General features: G+C 38.4%; 4 protein-coding genes across 6 annotated transcripts in view; 1 reads left to right on the top strand and 3 right to left on the bottom strand.

Moving 5' to 3' along the window:
* Window positions 1-3,850, bottom strand: bpgm (2,3-bisphosphoglycerate mutase). 2 transcript variants are annotated; one of them, XM_084363744.1, is made up of 3 exons: window positions 3,754-3,850; window positions 2,649-3,265; window positions 1-2,135 (listed from the first exon to the last, which is right to left on the bottom strand). In XM_084363744.1, exons 2-3 carry the CDS (start codon window positions 3,247-3,249, stop codon window positions 1,960-1,962), a joined length of 777 nt encoding a protein of 258 aa, XP_084219870.1. In that variant the 5' UTR covers window positions 3,250-3,265; window positions 3,754-3,850; the 3' UTR covers window positions 1-1,959. The 2 variants fall into 2 exon arrangements, with proteins under 2 accessions (XP_084219870.1, XP_084219871.1); XM_084363745.1 differs by lacking the exon at window positions 3,754-3,850 and adding an exon at window positions 3,349-3,661.
* Window positions 3,851-5,400: 1,550 nt separating this feature from the next.
* Window positions 5,401-13,022, bottom strand: LOC311263217 (uncharacterized protein). The gene is made up of 12 exons (XM_084363140.1): window positions 12,965-13,022; window positions 11,819-11,950; window positions 11,607-11,696; window positions 10,787-10,960; window positions 10,606-10,687; window positions 9,891-9,952; window positions 9,742-9,780; window positions 8,370-8,414; window positions 7,586-7,717; window positions 6,952-7,041; window positions 6,616-6,789; window positions 5,401-6,116 (listed from the first exon to the last, which is right to left on the bottom strand). Exons 2-12 carry the CDS (start codon window positions 11,921-11,923, stop codon window positions 6,030-6,032), a joined length of 1,080 nt encoding a protein of 359 aa, XP_084219266.1. The 5' UTR covers window positions 11,924-11,950; window positions 12,965-13,022; the 3' UTR covers window positions 5,401-6,029.
* Window positions 10,819-17,852, top strand: part of LOC311263374 (interleukin-17 receptor A) — an 18,994-nt gene continuing 11,960 nt past the window's right edge. Inside the window, exon 1 of the mRNA XM_084363384.1 lies at window positions 10,819-10,904. The gene's annotated coding sequence lies outside the window, so the exon portion shown is untranslated. The remainder of the gene's footprint in view (window positions 10,905-17,852) is intronic.
* The window catches only part of tnni4b.2 (troponin I4b, tandem duplicate 2), a 4,444-nt gene continuing 3,540 nt past the window's right edge, over window positions 16,949-17,852 (bottom strand). The window contains exons 3-4 of one of the 2 annotated variants that reach the window (XM_084363383.1): window positions 17,547-17,720; window positions 16,949-17,418 (exon numbers count right to left, since the gene is read on the bottom strand). In XM_084363383.1, coding sequence (XP_084219509.1) covers window positions 17,332-17,418; window positions 17,547-17,720 — 261 coding nt within the window. In that variant the 3' untranslated portion in view covers window positions 16,949-17,331. The remainder of the gene's footprint in view (window positions 17,419-17,546; window positions 17,721-17,852) is intronic. The other variant, XM_084363382.1, reaches the window with a different exon arrangement.

Genomic DNA, 17,852 nt, shown 5'->3' with positions numbered 1-17,852 from the left:
GAAAATTTGAATTCCCTTTTATTTCATCATGCAGACTCTCATATGGTAAGGTGTGAACAGCAGGGAAGACATTAAATCATCTTACATAAAATGACAAACAAACCAGTGTTTTCCACAAATGCATGATCGTTACTTATCTTTTTTCCATGTTGACCAAACAGACCAGTGTACAAAATAACTGGGCTCTTCTCATTTCTCCATTATCGTTTATTTCTGGTTGACTCAATTCCTAAATGAGTCTTGAGGAGAGAGGAGGCTTTCCGGAGGAACTTTGAGCAAAGATGCACAGAGGATGCATAAAAGAGGTGTGCCACAGCCGGAATATACCAGCCATGGTAGGAGCATATCACCTTGATGTTATTTATGTTGCATTATGTCACATTGTGTAATGAATTAAAAGCAAATATATCAGTTGTCATGAACACTATTATGCTCATCTTACAGAGATAAAAAAACACAGCAGATTATGCTGCTGGGCCACACGTCATATTTAATTTGACGTTGCTTTAAAATAAAGCGTGGGCATTTCATTTGTTTAACACCTCGACCCCTCGTGTCTCTTCCTCGCCTCCTCCGCTTGCATCTCATATGGGAGGATCTCAGATGCAAGCAGAGGAGGTAAGGAAAGGAGGCGAGGATGTTCACATTGAGAAATGAGAAGAGGGGACAGTGTCAGAGAAACGCAACAATCTGGAAAAACAAGAAATGATACAAAGTGCGATACATCAAACAAGAGACACAATACAACATACAGTACAATGACATAGCCACACACAGTAGTAACAAGGGATGACCTGTAAGATAGTGCAGCTATGACACATAATGTGCCGACTCAAGAGTAGCTTGTAACATTCTCTCTCATGTTATTAGCATTACAAAAGCAACAACAAATTGCACATTTTTGTTAATAATTTAGAATTGAAAATGAAAATCAAAATAGTGCTTGTATTTTACAGTTAAATTTGTTCGTCCAAAAATAATGTTTTTTGCCACTCACAGTTTTTTCATTAAATCAAGAAGAGAATAATAATAAAAAACAATCCTCATAATATCCCCAAAAAAGTGCAAAGCATAAGCCAGTTATCATACCAAATAGTCATGGCTGCTGGCCACAGGGTGTTAAACTCAACCTAGTTAATGAACTGCGAAACCTCATAGAAAAACAACTCGCGCTGTCTTACTCTTACTGAGTAGGCCTTTTAAAAGGATGCGTAAGTGTGGGACAGTAGAGGATTTCAGTGGTTTTGCATATTTACAGCATTTCTGTGGCTCACAATTATCCCAGTTCTTGGAATGAACAGCCTAGCTATCAATTTCTATGAGGTAAGATTTGTTAACAGAGTGTTTTTATTCTTAAATAAAACCACCATATGGCCTGTCTCATGCTCTGGTTAAAAGAAGCTTTTAAAAAGTAGCTGATTTTGAGCACTACGTTAGCACAGAAGGCACATATTCCTAAAGCTAATCAATGTAACAGACAACAATCTTCAGGAAAGGAGTTTTTCCTCTTTCAAGATTGATTTTTCAGCCCCACCACGTAACTATTAATCTGCAAGGTAAAGTCAATGATTAAATATATAAATAACTTTAGCATCACAATGCTGGCACAAGTAGGGACAAGTAGCTTAAAAATCACATACATATCAAACATTTCCTCAGTGCATACACATAACACAAGTCAACACAGTGTTAACAGATTTACAGTACATCTCTAACTTTCTCCTGCACTTGACCTGTGACACACATACTCTGTATCCACGTCAGGCCATTATTACACAGACAGCCACTTCCCTATAAGACTTACACCTAGCCATTAAAACAACAATGTATTGTTGTTATTGTCTGATGTTATATATTAAGTTATTGGAGTCTTTTCAAGAGTTTTCACTGTACCTGATAAAAGTGCACACAGGCAACCAGAACGGAGCTATGTTAAGTCTTACAGCCAGTTTAGTGCATTCAAGTTGATGGTTTGGCTTTTCCCTGGTCCTCCACCTTTTTAATTGCTGCCTGAATCTTCGCCTGGTCTCCCAAGAGCTGCCGGGGTTTCACAGGCTTGAGGTTTTCATCCAGCTCGAGCAGAACAGGTATCCCTGTAGGTAAAGTCACGCTGGCAATATCCGCATCTGATATACCTGTTGAAAGGAGGACAGTAATATTAAGATCAGGCCACATTAACTAGCCACAACCAGGCATGATGATGGCTTGTATTCTTTCATTTTGCATTATACAACAAGCAAAAATTCTGTAATGAAATTCTGTTAGTTAAGTGCCAAATGTATGACAATAACATAACTGCAGCCTGTGTGTGTATATATCCTGTGCTGCATTATATTTGTAACAGCCGATGTGTGTTAAGTCTCTGAGTGTCCTGTGACACATGGAGCCCCCAAGGGAAAGGTCAGAGTGAAGTTCATAGCCACATCCAAATGTAACATAAACTCATTGGCCTTTTTGCATAAGTTCAACCTTCCATTTCTGGAATTGAGATATGTCCTCCCCAATTCAATGACTGATGACTAGAAAAAACAGGGCCTGTATAGGCCAGAAGCTGTGGTGAATTCAACGGAGTGCATTCCTTGCACAAATACACAAAAGCTGAGAGAGCTGCACTGATCATAATAGCATGGGTCAGTTCAGCAGCATACCTTCCAGGTATTTCAGCAGAGCTCTGCAGCTGTTTCCATGAGCAGAAATGAGCACAGTCCTGCCGTTTCTTATCTCTGGCACCACGGTGCTGTTCCAGTATGGCAGCAGCCTGTCCAACACCTCCTTCAGACTCTCTGCTCGGGGGAGGTCTTTAATTGGCACATCACATGTGGTGTACCTGCGATCATTGTAGATTTCCAGGAAGTAAGGGTGGGATTCATCAATCGGAGGTGGAGTGACGTCATAGCTCCTTCTCCATACCTTCACCTTTTCCTCTCCATGTTCTTGAGCCATCTCTGCTCGGTTCAAGCCAATCAGGGAGCCATAATGGCGCTCGTTCAGTCTCCACGACTTGACAACGGGGACCCACTCCTGACCCATCGCCTCCAGCACCAGCCATGCTGTCTGGATGGAGCGACTGAGTATGGAGGTGAATACTAAGTCGAACTTGTAGCCCTGCTCCTTCAAGAGCCTGCCACAGTCCTGGGCCTCCGTCACCCCAGCCTCGCTCAGCTTCTGGTCCACCCAGCTGCAGAAACGGTTCTCTTTGTTCCAGGCCCCCTCCCCATGCCTCAGCAGAAAGAGTTTGTACTTGGACATCCGAAGCAGCAGAAACCTGCACACATCCAACAGGAATGAGCATAAAAGTTATTGATAACAGAAGAGAAAATATTACACACATTAATATCCAAGCCTTACTTAGTCACAGGGCTGTGTATGTGATCTGAGCTCAGGAGCAGGTTCCTCTTGGAGCCAGTGCCCGAAAAGGTCAGAGGTTGACTTGAAAAGGTGACAGACTAAAGGAAGATAGCTGTAACATTTACCCACATCAACTAGCCTTATTCAGAGGGTGGACACAAAACAAATATCGCCAGTGTTAGCTAACTACCATAGCTATACACAAATAATTCATCGGATGCTGCTGCAAAGCCTTAAAGCAAGTCAGAATGGATGTATGGACGTGTTGCTATGTAGATACCCGTTAGTACAGCGTGTATTATGGCCGCACAGACGACGTAAAGACGGGAACAATGTGTAAAAAAAAAAAACGGAACTACAAAGTCACCCCAAAACAATCACAACATTTTGAAAATGTCCTCTTACCCCGTGTGGGTTGTAAATCCGGCTTGAATGTAGCTAGTACAGTCGTGAGTGTTGACAGTAGTCGGCAGGCCATGTACAGCTTCCCATCCACTGATGATCGACAATCCGCTCCTCCAATCAGAGTGGCGGATATCACATGTGGGCGGTGCCTTTGTCGAATGTTATGCCCATATTAGGAGGAGTTGTAACGGCCGCGCACGTTCTCAGTGGAGGGAGAACAAGGGGAGTGACCGCGGTCCCTAATCATGGATGTGCTGGAGAGGTACAGTCTGCCAGCTAACTGTTGATGTTTTGTTGCCTGTGGGCTTTGTGGTTTACAGTTTTCGGGGGATTTATGGTGTTTGTGGAGACAGAAAGCAGTTTAAGATAACTTTGTTTACAGGAAGAGGGAAGGGACGGTTTATGTAAGCTTGTATACCCGCCTAAAATGATGCAGGAGTGTGTGAAAACTTGAGGGAGGATGTAGCTAGATCTGACTAATTCAAAGCTATGTCAGTGTAAAGAAGAACATTAATCATTTTCCACTGGTTTGGTAAACACTGCCACATTGTTTTCACAACATAATGTACAGTAAAGCACTCCAGGTAAAAGTTAACAGTTTCTCAATGTTTCACTGAAGTCAGGTTTTATTGTTTAAAGGAGCACAGCGTGAGATACGGCAAGAATTTTAGTTTAAAACATTCAGAAAATAAACCTATCTACCTACCTAAACCTAACATTATCAAAAAACTGTGAAGAAACAACAGACGTCTCTGTGTTGTGTTGTAGAGATATCTACTGAAGCTAGCATGCTAACCAGCTAACTAGCTAGTCCCAGCCCCTCCTGTTTCATAATACCACTTTGAACCTCAAGAGTCATTTAATAAACAAAATAAACCTATGAAATGTCAAGAAAGCAAATATTCTCACATCCCTTTTCCTTATTAAAAAAGAAAGTACAACCTTCTAAATTCAGGTTTCTTTATGTCACCAGATTAAAATGAGCTTCACTGCCTCTTTAACTTATTGTAAAACGCACTTCATTCAAACTTGACTGACACGAAATGAAACTGATCAAAAGCATCTTGGTTTGTCTCTCCACATCACCTCTGGTTTGTTTGAAATAAACCCTTAATTCACAGAGTAAGATGTGAAAATATAGTAGTTTAGTTGTTGCTGCAACTAGAGATAGCTACAGTAAAGTGTATAGCAAGCAGCAGTTAGCGTTTATGTTGCCGACTATGTTTATGGATCTACCTTTGGATTTCGTCAATTTTTTACAAATTACACCTTTAACCAAAAGTCTCAGCCCAAAAACGACAATGCTTTACCATGTGAGGAATAGCTTTTAAACCCTAAATGACAGGTGAGTTCCTGTAATGTGACCCTAAACAATTTTAATTTGACATCATATACAGGTGCTCAGGTAAAGTAAATACCTGCCAACCTTCATCAGATTTATGCTAAAAAGCTACAATATCTAATATTGTCATGAAACAGTCCTGATATTTGACCTTTGACAACAGACATTCTTGACAATGTATTCTTCTACAATATCAGACAATAATGTGATCATAGAGTTCATATTTTTACAGTCCTGTAAGGAGAGCAACATCATTCCACAGAGGACCATTCTTCTCTGAGCAACTCCATTGACATTTTATTATTTGACACACGATTCATAACACTGCTTCTTCTCATCATAATGTCGCAGTCTAATTGATTTTCCAGGATCACAACATTAGCTGCCTTTGGAATGTGTTTTCACACAAGAATACACATAAATATTGTTTGCCATGTTTTATGTTGTCATTGATAAATAATACACTTACGTAGACAGTATGTTGTCAGTATGGGAAGTATAAATTGGAGTTTAGTTCAGATTCATAATTATAGACAAATACAATCTGCATTTCCTCTGATTCTTGCCTGTTTATTATTGTACATTGCAACTGTCAAAAAGCAAGTCCGTTACACGTCTGCAGGGGATCTGGACAGCCAATAGTTTGGCTGTGCTCATGAATTCATTTGAATGCCAGAACTACACAAGCAATATAGTGCTCTAGTTAATACAATACATATGTTTTTTCATAATACATCATAAATTATGTTAAAAAAACTATGTATGATATGAATTATCATTAAGTCAAACATGTTCACTGTTGTCATTTACACACTTGAAACATGGACTGTTGCTAACCTGGTCTTCATAGTAAAGTGAACAACAGTCATATGATTTAGTGGTTCCTCCTGTTTTAGAGCAGCAAACACCTTCACAAAGAAATTCGCCATCAAATCTACTGCCCAGCATCAAACAGCTTCTTCCTGCCCTCCATACCAGACATGGCGTCCACATTCTTACGCCAGTCAGTCACTTCCTCTTTCTGTGGGATGAAAAGAAGACTTCATCAGCTCATTTTGTCTGAAGTACATGTACTTGTAGCCACTTTGCACAAATATGCCCACAGCGTTGGTGATATACTTCCTCTGCATCTTTTCCCCGCTCAGGTTTCTAGTTCCTTTAAAACTTTTTTAGCAGTTCAGGTTTCACATCATTGTTTCATTTTAGGCCTTATGTGAAGGTGCCTTAATTACCTGGCAACATTGATATATGGATATGCAAAAACTGTGCACCTTTAGCTTTAGCATTAATGTTAATATCCTGCCTTCAGGCTGCTACTACTAAGCTTCTTCTCAGATTGTTTTTTATATGACTTTAATTGTTTTATTACTTCTGTGCTGTGTATTTATTATATGTATCTAGGACTCTAGGAAAGAAGCACTGATACTGAGTGGACTATCTTCAGTTTATAAATGAATTGAATTTAAGTGAGACCACATAATATTTTGTATTAAATTACAGTTAAAGCCAGCAGTTCTTACCTTCTCCTCCTCTTTCTTCACAGTCTTGAGGTTGGCCTTGAAGTCCACAGACTCTTTAACCTTAGCGCCCAGCAGAGCTCCCAACATGGCATCAGCAGACACCCTCACCCTCCTCAGGGCTGGTCTCTTCATCTTGCCCTTCAACTCAAAGATCTTCTGAGACAGGTCCTGTATCTTTTTACAACACAAATGACAAAGCCATCTTAAACATTCCCTTAAAATGTTCAGTGAATATTGGTTACATACAGTATGCATCTCTTTTGTCTGTATGTTTAATTTTGTCAACAAAAAAAAAAAAAGATAGAACTTTAAGGGTTTTTCAGAAATGTTACTTACCTCCCTTTCATTTTTCACCACTTTAGCATTAATGTCATACCGCTCTTCATCAACCACATCTATTTTCTGGTGTAGCTCTTTGCAAAGATTCTGTGGACAGAAACCTTCAGTGAATTAGACCTGTTAAAGTACCAAATGTCAGAATTTGTTTGAATGTAGCTAGTCTGGCTAACAATCACAATTTACAGAGACAGTGCATTATGTGTATGGGCAGTGACTACAGTATATATACCATAATATGGATTTATATAAATAAATGCAACATTAGAGTAGGCAGATTATTCCAGTGGATAGTTAACATTGGAAGTGTTTTCTAACGTTCCCTCCAAAAACTGTTGACAATGAGGTTCGTGGATTACCGTGACTAACTGAGATATTGTTCTTGGTATTGCTGTTGAGGATTTCAAATGTCATTTTGCTAATGCTTTGAGCACAGAAACTAACAGACAACTCAGTGACCTCAAACCCTCTGCTAAAAGAACCAAAACTAATTGCTTGCAGCTAGATAAGAAAGGGGTAGGTGAAAAAACAGATTTGGGTGAAGTGTTCGGACAGTTACATGATTTAATGTTGACTTCCTTTAGAACAAACACAAAAGCAAAATGTGGATTTAAATGCTTCAGTCATTATATACCTGTAGATCTTGCAAAGACAGGCCTGACACTTGGAGGGCTGGGACTCTCTCAGTGAGGGTTCTCTCTCGTTCATCTTTTTTCGATTGCTTGTCACTGTCCAGCATGGCCATGGCCTTCTTTAGCAGTTTGGTCTGGTACGCATACAAAAATACACCTCAGTCAGCCAGACAATGCATGGTTCACAGCAAGATTTTTAGCATTACTATCCAACACTTCGGCTAAAGATATACATGCTTTTTCACCACGCGTTCGCGTAGACAACTGGCTGCATCATGAACAGAGATGTACTGTAACCTTTGTCGATGTTATTAGCTTGTTAATGGAGGATTCCTCTAGAGGAAACACCAGAGAACTCAGTCTGTGTAGAACTTTTAAATTGGGATGATGTAAACAATAAACGTGGAGACACTTGCAGAAGTTACTATCTCGGTAACTGAGAAATAACGACAGTGATGGTATGTAAGGCCCCTAAATCACTCCCATCTTGACAGTGGCAAGTATGACCAGCTTATGACTTCATCTTCAAAACTTTCCATCACTGTTGTCTGTGCTGACGTTCCTTCTGACCTCTGACCCTGTTACCTGATCCTCACCTAACCTACATTGTCCCTACTGCTCATTGGTGTATTGCATCTTGCTGACATGTAGCATTCATTTCTGAGGAAGTGCAAAAGCAACACTTCAAATAGACGAAGGATACGTGAGGCAGCCATCATTTGCGTGAGCATGTGTAGTCAAAAGCAAGTATATCTCTGCCGTAACACATAGATTCACATAGAATACCTTCAAGAACAGTCTGCGAGAGGCAGAAATCTTTGGCTTTGGTTTCTGTAAAAGAAGATGGCACACATGTCAAATGTCAGCACATTTTTCTATATCTTTCTTCTGCACAGGCAAGTTTTGTACATTAGTGCTGTTAAAATCCAATATACATGAAAAAAACATTTAATTACTTACTCAATTCAATTAAAACTGTCATGAACAGTCAAAGCCCTTATGTATTTTTATAGATTTATAATGCAGAATACACAACACAGGCCAATTCTTATAATTCAGCAACAGCAACATTTTTAGTCCCACAACTCTTTCGGTAAATTCATAATTCAAATTGGATTTAAGACATTATTTTTATCTTTGACAGTGGAATCAACTCACCGGAGGCCTATCCAGTTAGGGGGGTGTGATGATACAGTATTCATAATTCAAGAAGAGAAGGAGAAAAGGTGGAGTTAGTCACATTTTTTGAATTTCACATGTCAGTCAATGTGTGATGAAAGTAAATGGGACATGGGTACTTACGCCTCAGACATGGTTGCAGTTCTGTGTCTGTCTCCCCCGGTTAAATCTGTCAAAGTACAAAAGAAAGAAAGAGGAAAATTATAGGTATTTTTTATAGAAGAACACACATATCTTAGCTCATTTATTTTGTACAGAAAAAACTAAAGCAGGCAAAACTGATGAGTTTTCATCACTTCTGATTGAAAAATTCTATACAGTATATGATAGGTTGCTGTGCCATAGCAGGGATCAAAAACAATGCATGACATTGTCCAAAGGTCAAACCTTCTGCGTGACTAAAAAAAATACTATCTAAAAAAAAAAAAAAAAATTACCAGACAAGTAATCCAGACCAAAACTTCAGGTTTCATCTCGATTTGTAATGTAAATTCAAAATATGTTTTAATGTAATAAGCAAGAAAAAAAGAAAATCATTTAATTTGTTACATTGAAAATAGTTACATTGAAATGACACTACGAAATCAAAAGCGAATTAGGTTGCAAAGAGGAAAAACAGATATAAATAAATCCACTCTGTGTTATTTATAACTTCTACTTGACTTCTGTTCAAGATCAGAGGAAGCTAGCTGATCTTAAACATGAAAAAAAAACCTCTCCACCCTGACTCACATACGTGGAGAATCCTTATTTAAATGAGACAGCTTTCATTGGAATAACAACAATACGTTCTGTTATGGCATTAAAATTAATGCTGTTTTAGACAAAAAAAATCCAGCCATGCTATTTTATTATTGATATATTTAGAGTAGCATCCGTTTTCTCGACTTAAAGCAAGTGTATTTTGATTTAAAAAAAAGCCTTCTTTCAGTGTTTTATCCTCTCATGCTCTGAAATATTTCAAAATAAAACTCCTTACCTTATACAGTAGGTGACAAATACCCTCAGGCGTCTTTTTCTGAGATGAGGAGGACAGAAAGAGGGTAGATATATAGATTCCAGTGCTCATGTGAGTGGCTCACTAAAATAGCCCCTCTGTCCTCACCATTCTTGCACCGCGTCTCTCACATCCCAGAAGTATGAGGTGTGAAAGTTCTTAGTGGGACACACCTTCGATGCTTTCTTAGTGCCTGTCTTTTCACTAAGGAGAAGAGGGCAAAGCTTGAAGGAGCTTTAGTCCAATTTTCTATGTGTGAAACTGAAGTTGATCCCACACACATCAGTTGTGATTATTATAAGAAACAGTGGAAGAAAACAATGACAGGATTGTTATTTTATTGAGAGAAAAATGCATGTTTCATGTTTATATCAAGTACACAAACCAAATATGAAGACGATAATCCAACTGCAATAACTTTAGTAGATTATGCAATCGTACCATTTCATTTCCAGCATTATATCTTAAATAGCCAAAACATTTTGAATGATAGCAGAAAACACACTAATAGTTGTGTATTTAAGAGGGACAAACAATATATCTTGTGTCTGAGTGTCCTGTGATGGTTTGAAAGAGTTATGCTGCCATCACAAGGCTGCTGAGGAGAACTACTGCAAACAGTCATTGCTTTTACAAAGCATAATGTCTGATCAGTAAAATTCAGATTTTCTATTTGAAAAATAATTAAAAGACCCTTCTTCTTTAAATAACATCTATTTTCTTTTATTTCTATAAAATTACAAGCGAGACAATCCTGGTTTTAAAGCTATTACTACATAAGACAGTAAGTAATGTTAAGAATTTATTAAAAGAAGAAGATAACAAAGTAAATATTTCTTTAGTTGCCGGACGCGTCAAACAGCTTCTTCCTGCCTTCCATACCGGACATGGCCTCCACGTTTTTACGCCAGTCAGTCACCTCCTCCTTCTGTTGGAAACATAACATGGACGAGATAAAACAGTTAATTTCACTAAAATTACTGTTACCTGAATGTTTCCGAGACCCTAAAGCCGTAACCAGACTTACCTTTTCCTCTTCCTTCTTGACCGTCTTGAGGTTGGCCTTGAAGTCGAAGGACTCCTTGTGTTTGCCGCCCAGCAGAACGCTCAGCATGGCTTCAGCTGAGATCTTCACTCTCCTCAGGGTCGGTTTCTTGAACTTACTCTGTATCTCGATGATCTTCAGGTTCATGTTTCCAATCTGGTTGTGAGTCAAGTAGACCATATTACCCTCACTGCTAACTATTTATTTACATAAACACAATGTAGAGGGAAGCTCCCGACATTCTTGTATTTTTTCCCACCAGTTGTCTTGTCCACATCCATACATGGATTTATTAATTAGGATATCTACTTGTTAACTGTTAACCGAATCTTGAAGCCTCCCTCAATAGATGGAGTTTCAGATAAAGCTAGATGTGTCATAAGTTCCAGAAAAGGCCAGTAAATAGTCCTAAAGTTGTTGTTTTTTGTCAAACTAATCCCAAATTGTTAAAATCTTATAGTGCATAACTGTATACATTATTTTGTACTTTTCTTTCATTTTTTAGCTGTAGTGAATAAATGCGCACATTTGCTCAAGTGATCAAATTCCTCTAAAGTTAGCAGCTCTTTTTGAAAATAGCCAACCACTGAAAAGTGAGAGAAACTCCGTAAGACACCATTACTTTACAAAACAAAGTATATATTTCAAAAGTATATATTTTTATCTTTAAGATGTCTTGTTATTCTCAGCTCTACCAGTTGGAGGCAGTGTTTGGTCAGTTTTAGCTCTTTTATGTTGTGACTGTCTTCATAATAAAGACATTGGATGCAGTTATTTTAAAAACATTTCTTTAGCATCTCACCTCCTTATCATTTTTGGACACCTTGAGGCCAGTATCATACCGCTCCTCATCTACAACATCAATCTTGTGGTGCAAATCTTTGCAAAGATCCTGTAAGACAGTAAAATGCACCCTCTAGTGGTAATGGAATATAACATGAACTCAATGATGTAAGAATAATTGTGAATAGTGACAGAAGAACACTTTGAAAAGATTATAACAAAATTAAATACCACCAGCTCTTGCAATGAAAGACCAGATATGTTAAGAGGAGGAACTCTTTCTGCCAGAGCAGCTTCTCTCTCCTTCATCTTCTGCTCTGTCTCCTCCTGCAGCATCTGAGCTGCAACTGCCAACAGTCTGATCTGAGGAAAAAATTAAAAATACAGTCAGAATCTCTCGCCCATTAGATCAACACTGAGACTCAATATTTCCCTAATTATTTTCATTAACAGAATAATTCTATGTGAAGTTTGGCAGAAAGTAATGCATTGCAATTTAAATATATTCTTTTGGGCTTTTATTTGATAGGACAGCAAGATAGTTGACAGGAAAGGGGGATGAGACAGACAGGGGATGGCATGCAGCAAAGGGCCTCAGAAGCCTGTGCAGCTGCAGTGAGGACACAGCCTCTGTACATGCTCTACCAACTTAATCCATCCACATACATGTAACAATTTGTAATTTTTTAACAAGCAAAACTTGCAGTTACAGTTCAGTCATTGACATGATAGAAGATACTTTCCAATGTTGTGTCAAAGTCTGTTCCCCTGTCAAATAATGTTGCCCTCCCGTTAGAATTGCAATGGCACCTGTCAGTGTGGGTTAAGTTCGGTAGATGGCGCACGTATCAATGGGCAACACCGGATAAAAATAGGTCAGACAAAGGAAGAAAAACCTGTAATTTAACTCCCCTGTTTTATGAGTTCTGGTTACTTTTTAAATGTAAATATTAAATCATAAATATTTGATGGTAATTTACAACATTTTCAAGACAAAATTGGACATTAAAAACTTGTTTATGCATTGTCAATTACCCCTCCCGACCCACCTGCAGTATCTTCACGGCCCACCAGGGGGCTGCAGTTCACACTTTGGGTATCACTGGTTTACACCATGAATATGACGCATGCTTCTAAGAACGTTTATACATATGAAGACAACATATACAACACATATGTAAAAACATCACAAACATTTCTGACATTGCAGGATAGTCTATACACAACGTCATGCTGATGCTGGCCAACGACCTTGTTGCACATCTTTGTAAGGTAATGTTCACAGTTGTTTTTTCTGTTAGTGGTGTTCACAATGACAAGCATTCCAACATCTTGTATCAAAATCAAATTAATCGTGATAAATCGTGCAAATCAAACCTTCAACCCCAGCTTTCGAGAGGATGAGATCTTTGATTTTTTCTAGATTTAATACACACAAAAAATATCATTATATTCTATGCTTGATATACTATAAATTACAGAAAATATCACATCATCATACATGATTTTACGACATTAATAGTGGGGTTGGGTAACAGTATCGATACCAGTACAATGGTACAGATGCCAATATGGGTATCGATATTGAAGGGTACCCGATCCAACTAAATAGACAGACAGAAACTTGATAAAAAGGACTTGTGAAAGATGTTGCATGATATATACTCACGGGTCTGTTGGAGCATTAACAAGAGGGAGAAAATACAAAACAGCTTATTTACAGTATGAATATTAACATATAGATATATAGTTTTAGAGTATACTTTAAATGAGCACATTAAATTAAAACAAAAGTGATTATACTCACGCATCAGCCATGGTTGTCTTTAAGTCACGCACTATAGTGAGAAAAGTAAAAGAAAATGAAAACTGATCTTGCAAAAATTGAAACCGTCATGCAGATACTTGCAAACAGAGAGTCTCCCTCACCTCTAACACCTGTTCAATTGAGCTGTATCTCTTCAACCTCTTTGGTCAAAGTATTTCACCCACTCCAAACATTCATTTGCCCATTAAAGCTGAGAGCACAGAGTTATTTATTGCTCACTCATTTGTCCCCTGGTGCCATTACGTTGATTGGAATACTTTATGTCCAAATAACAAAAAACAAATAGCAATAATCGAAATGTTATTACCAATTGAATACATATTGCAACTAAATTAAATAGCATAAGTGCAGACTTTGGTTTGCTGTTTGATATGCATTTATTCAGGCAGGAGAGAATCGTTCAAAAAACATTAAAAGCACCTGTTAAGGCTAAATATGTTTTTTTTAAAAAGGTCATGTTGCGATAACATAACATAAGATAAAATAAGATAAGATGCGATAAGATGCGATATGATTCATGACTAGTGGGAATGATCATTACGGCATCACAATTTTCTTTTTCACTTTCAACTATTAAAATCATGATGATGTGACATTTGTTTGTCTGTTCTTTTACTGTATATATATGTATATCTCTTATCTTGTTCTCTCTTACTGAGAACAAGATTTGTAAGCCAGAGCATCGCTGCAGCATGGCAGTTGTTCATAATAATGCTGTTTGGTCACACATTTTATCAAAAAATAAAATATCAATACATTTCAGTTTCTGCAATTTCGATATGGCACTTGGCCATATCAAAATTTTGATAATATTTCAGTTAATTGTGCAGCCGTAACTTGTGCCATAATCAAAGCTTCAGAGTGCTGAGTCAGTGCATGCGTTAACATAACTGACAAGAGTCTCTGCATAGGTGACAAGAAAGGTGAATGGCCAGATAATCCACAGGCATGTAAGATGTTCAGCTTGCTGTTAGTCTTAATCAACATTATCCAAATGAAACATTGAAGTAAAGACTAGACACTTACCTGAATAAGATATTTTACAGACTCTCTACATGTTAGTATTAGTATGTTTTAAACTCACAGCATGCTGACAAGTTCACAGAATTCAGCTCGACATGCCACAACAAATTTAGTCCAATCCACAAGTACCAGAATATTAGCAGCTCTGTACCTTATTGAAGCTGAACAGCACCTTGAGTCGCACCTCAAAACCGAAGGAAAGTGTGTGAGGGAGGGAGACTTTCTAAGTGACGATGCAGAATAATCAATCAGATTTATAGCGTCTGTTCCAAATGTGAATGGCTCACTAAAATAGACACCACTCTGTGCTACTGCTACCGTTTGTCCACCAGCAGTGACATTTACTGTTGCACATAGCATCGCCACAATATTCAGACAGGAAAGGCGGTAATAAAACTTAATTTGGGTATCTTGCGTGGTTTTGACAACACCTGTTGTTAGAAGTGACAGTGAACATTTAAAGAGGTGACCACATAATGCCAGGTCAGTGTCATATATTCACATTTGAACACGGTCAACTCGTCAGGGTGTGGATCAAGTTGTCAAGGACTCAAACAGAAGGGGGGAAAAAAAGCCTTGAGTGTTTGTATTTACTTGTTCTGCACCTTTATTTTTAGAACAAACAGCTCAGTCCAAGTGTGAATCTGGGCCATCTCAAGATGTCCATCTATAGGCATCTAATAGTGTCACCAACTGAGACTGAAGAGGTCCCATATCTGCCGTTTTTGTGGCCACATCATCTGTGGTTCACCCAAATTTTAAGAAACAAAATAATGATTAAAACCAAAAAGTTAATAAAACAAATTCATATACCAGCAGTGTAGTTATTGTCATGCCAAGACTGGAGGTAAGCTCTATCCTATTGCTGTCTCCTTCTATCATTTCAAATAGACCCTGTCATCGCAAATACTTTGACTAGTGTAATGCTCAGTGTACATCTTCCATCGACCTTACTATATACATCACTATTCGTTCGCATGTGTGTGATGACAGGCTATTATGTCCTGATAACACATTGTAGGACCACCTTGGAGGTAAGAACAAAGCCAAAAGTTGGTCAGATTTTATTTAGGGGGGCAGAGGAACAAGGACAGGTGCTGTTCAGGGGCTTGATGGTTTGTAAACTGAGCCAGCCTGAGTTCAATCTGCGTCATTGTTCTGACAGGGAGTCAAATGTTCAGCTCATCAAAGGGTTGCGACTCATGCCCTCATGTAAGGATAGGTAGGCGAACGATTAAACAAGAATAGTACAAGAAAATTCCCTGAGGTCAAATACCGTTTTCAGATTGCGTCTTGTGGTTGCTTTAAAGGATTTCAAGCGATTTTAATTTTGCACTTCCATGAAGGTGGGATACTCAGCGACAGATCAGAAAAAAATGTCAAAACTGATGCAGAAGAGGCTGAGATATCCTGTTAGTCATGGGAAAAGCTTAGAGAAAAATGGATCCTCCATAATGCAGCTAACAGCATTTATTTGTTATACTGCAAGGTAACACAGGTAACACAGACTTTTGGTTCGAGGTATGTTGCTGCCACAGCCAAACCGAGATAACCCTAAAGACACTATGATATCATCAAGGGTCATTTTTTCACACTTAACAAATCTCCACAAGAGCCACACAGTGCCTTATGTTATCCTAAGTGATACTTGCTTTGACTATTTAACTGACTTTTATCTTTTCCCCACCAAAATACTGTATGATTTGTGCATCATCATTGTTGTGTATTATTGTTACAAGTAGCGTCAAATGGATGATAAGTCAACTTGAACATAATGTTGCACTACAGCCACTCAAAGCACTTAACAGCACTGGCCTCATTCACATGCACATGATGTGTGTGAATGGCAGAAACTGCCTTGCAAGGTGCCAGCGCTTCCTAACCAAAGTGCTCCAAGATGTTTACATGCTCAACCAGTCACATACCAATGGAAAAGTCACTGGGAGCAATTTGGGGTTCAGTATCTTGCTCAAGCACACTATGACGTGCAGCCGGAGCCTGACTTTGAATCACCTTAACTCCGATTATTGGACGACTCTACCTCCTGAACCACAACCGCCACTGGGTGAAGTTTATTATTAAGGCTCGGGCAGCAAGTTATGAGCTTTTTTTTTTCATTGCTGATTATTTGCTGGTTCAATTGATTGTAACCATTTGCTTGAGAAAATATTAAAAAACAGTAAAAAAGAAAATAAAAATCCCAGTTGGTCGACTAACTGTTTCAGTTCTAATTATTACTTCACTTTTTACTACTTCAGCAGTAGTAGGAATGTTGACTGGCACTTTGTGCTCTGGCTGCTCCCTTGTTGCTTTACTGAAGGTTTACTGCAGCCCTGAACCTGCAACCTCTTTTATTTTTGGATGTTCATAGATGTTAATGTGAATGTTACGTCTGCTTTGATTTACAAAGATGATTTAACTACTTTGTTCTCAGCTGCCAAGTCCTCATATCATCACTGCCATCTGGCAGATGTTGTGTCCCAATCTGTAACATGAAGCAACTTGGATAATAAAGTAGTAAAGCATCAGTTCTCTGTGTTGATCAGAAGGATTTATTATCATGACAAAAAGCAGGCTTTACCATGTTATTCAATATCAAGTAGAGCAAATTGCACTATATGCTTTATATGAAAGTGTAGACAATTAAAATGTTATTTTTTTAAATGCCGACACCATGAAACAGTAACAGAGTTTAACTCATTTATATGCAATATATATGCATTTTCCTTTGAATCAAGATAGAAGATAAAAGATTTTAGCATATTGCAGAAGTCTGTACACACTCTCACCCTCATACGTACACTGTCAACTTACTATTGTGACATTAACTTAATTTTCCTCTCTATCCTTGTCCACTTTAAAACAGCATTCATATTGTCCATAAATGTGGAGTCTACTGTCCGGCATTAAACAGCTTCTTCCTGCCCTCCATGCCAGACATGGCCTCCACGTTCTTACGCCAGTCAGTCACCTCCTCTTTCTGAGGAAGAAAATTGTTCTTAGTGATACTGTTCTTTCACAAGATAACCCCACAAAAACATCAGCAGCGAGCCAGAATGCAAACCTAATCTGAGTTTAGAACCAAGGAGTCAACCCAGCCACACTTACCTTCTCCTCCTCCTTCTTCACTGTCTTGAGGTTGGCCTTGAAGTCCACAGACTCTTTGACTTTGGTGCCCAGCAGAGCTCCCAACATTGCGTCAGCTGAGATCTTCACCCTCTTGAGAGCAGGTCGCTTCATCTTGCCCTTAAGATCAAAGATCTTCTGAGACAGATTTTCAATCTGCAGGAAACAATTAAATATGTCAGTAAGAAGTACGCAGTTGTGCAAGGCAAAAAATATAATTAAAACGTCAGCTACTAAACTGTCAGCTCTTAAATAACAATAGATATCATTTAATAAGATTCATTCTTG

The sequence above is a fragment of the Pagrus pagrus genome, assembly GCF_965226575.1.
Source record: "Pagrus pagrus genome assembly, chromosome: 10".
NCBI lineage: Eukaryota > Metazoa > Chordata > Actinopteri > Spariformes > Sparidae > Pagrus > Pagrus pagrus.
The sequence above is the reverse complement of the archived record's forward strand: the minus strand, read 5'-3'. Positions and strand labels throughout refer to the sequence as shown.

What these genes read in the sequence shown, in the direction of transcription:
- bpgm (XM_084363744.1), bottom strand. Translation starts at nt 3,249, where the DNA reads ATGTCCAAGTACAAACTCTTTCTGCTGAGGCATGGGGAGGGGGCCTGG. An exon ending in TCTGCTGAAATACCTGGAAG is followed by an intron (nt 2,136 to 2,648) that starts GTATGCTGCTGA and finishes TCCTTTCAACAG; the next exon opens with GTATATCAGATGCGGATATT.
- LOC311263217 (XM_084363140.1), bottom strand. Translation starts at nt 11,923, where the DNA reads ATGCTGCAGGAGGAGACAGAGCAGAAGATGAAGGAGAGAGAAGCTGCT. An exon ending in CTCGCAGACTGTTCTTGAAG is followed by an intron (nt 7,718 to 8,369) that starts GTATTCTATGTG and finishes TATGCGTACCAG; the next exon opens with ACCAAACTGCTAAAGAAGGC. An exon ending in TGGTGAAAAATGAAAGGGAG is followed by an intron (nt 6,790 to 6,951) that starts GTAAGTAACATT and finishes TGTTGTAAAAAG; the next exon opens with ATACAGGACCTGTCTCAGAA.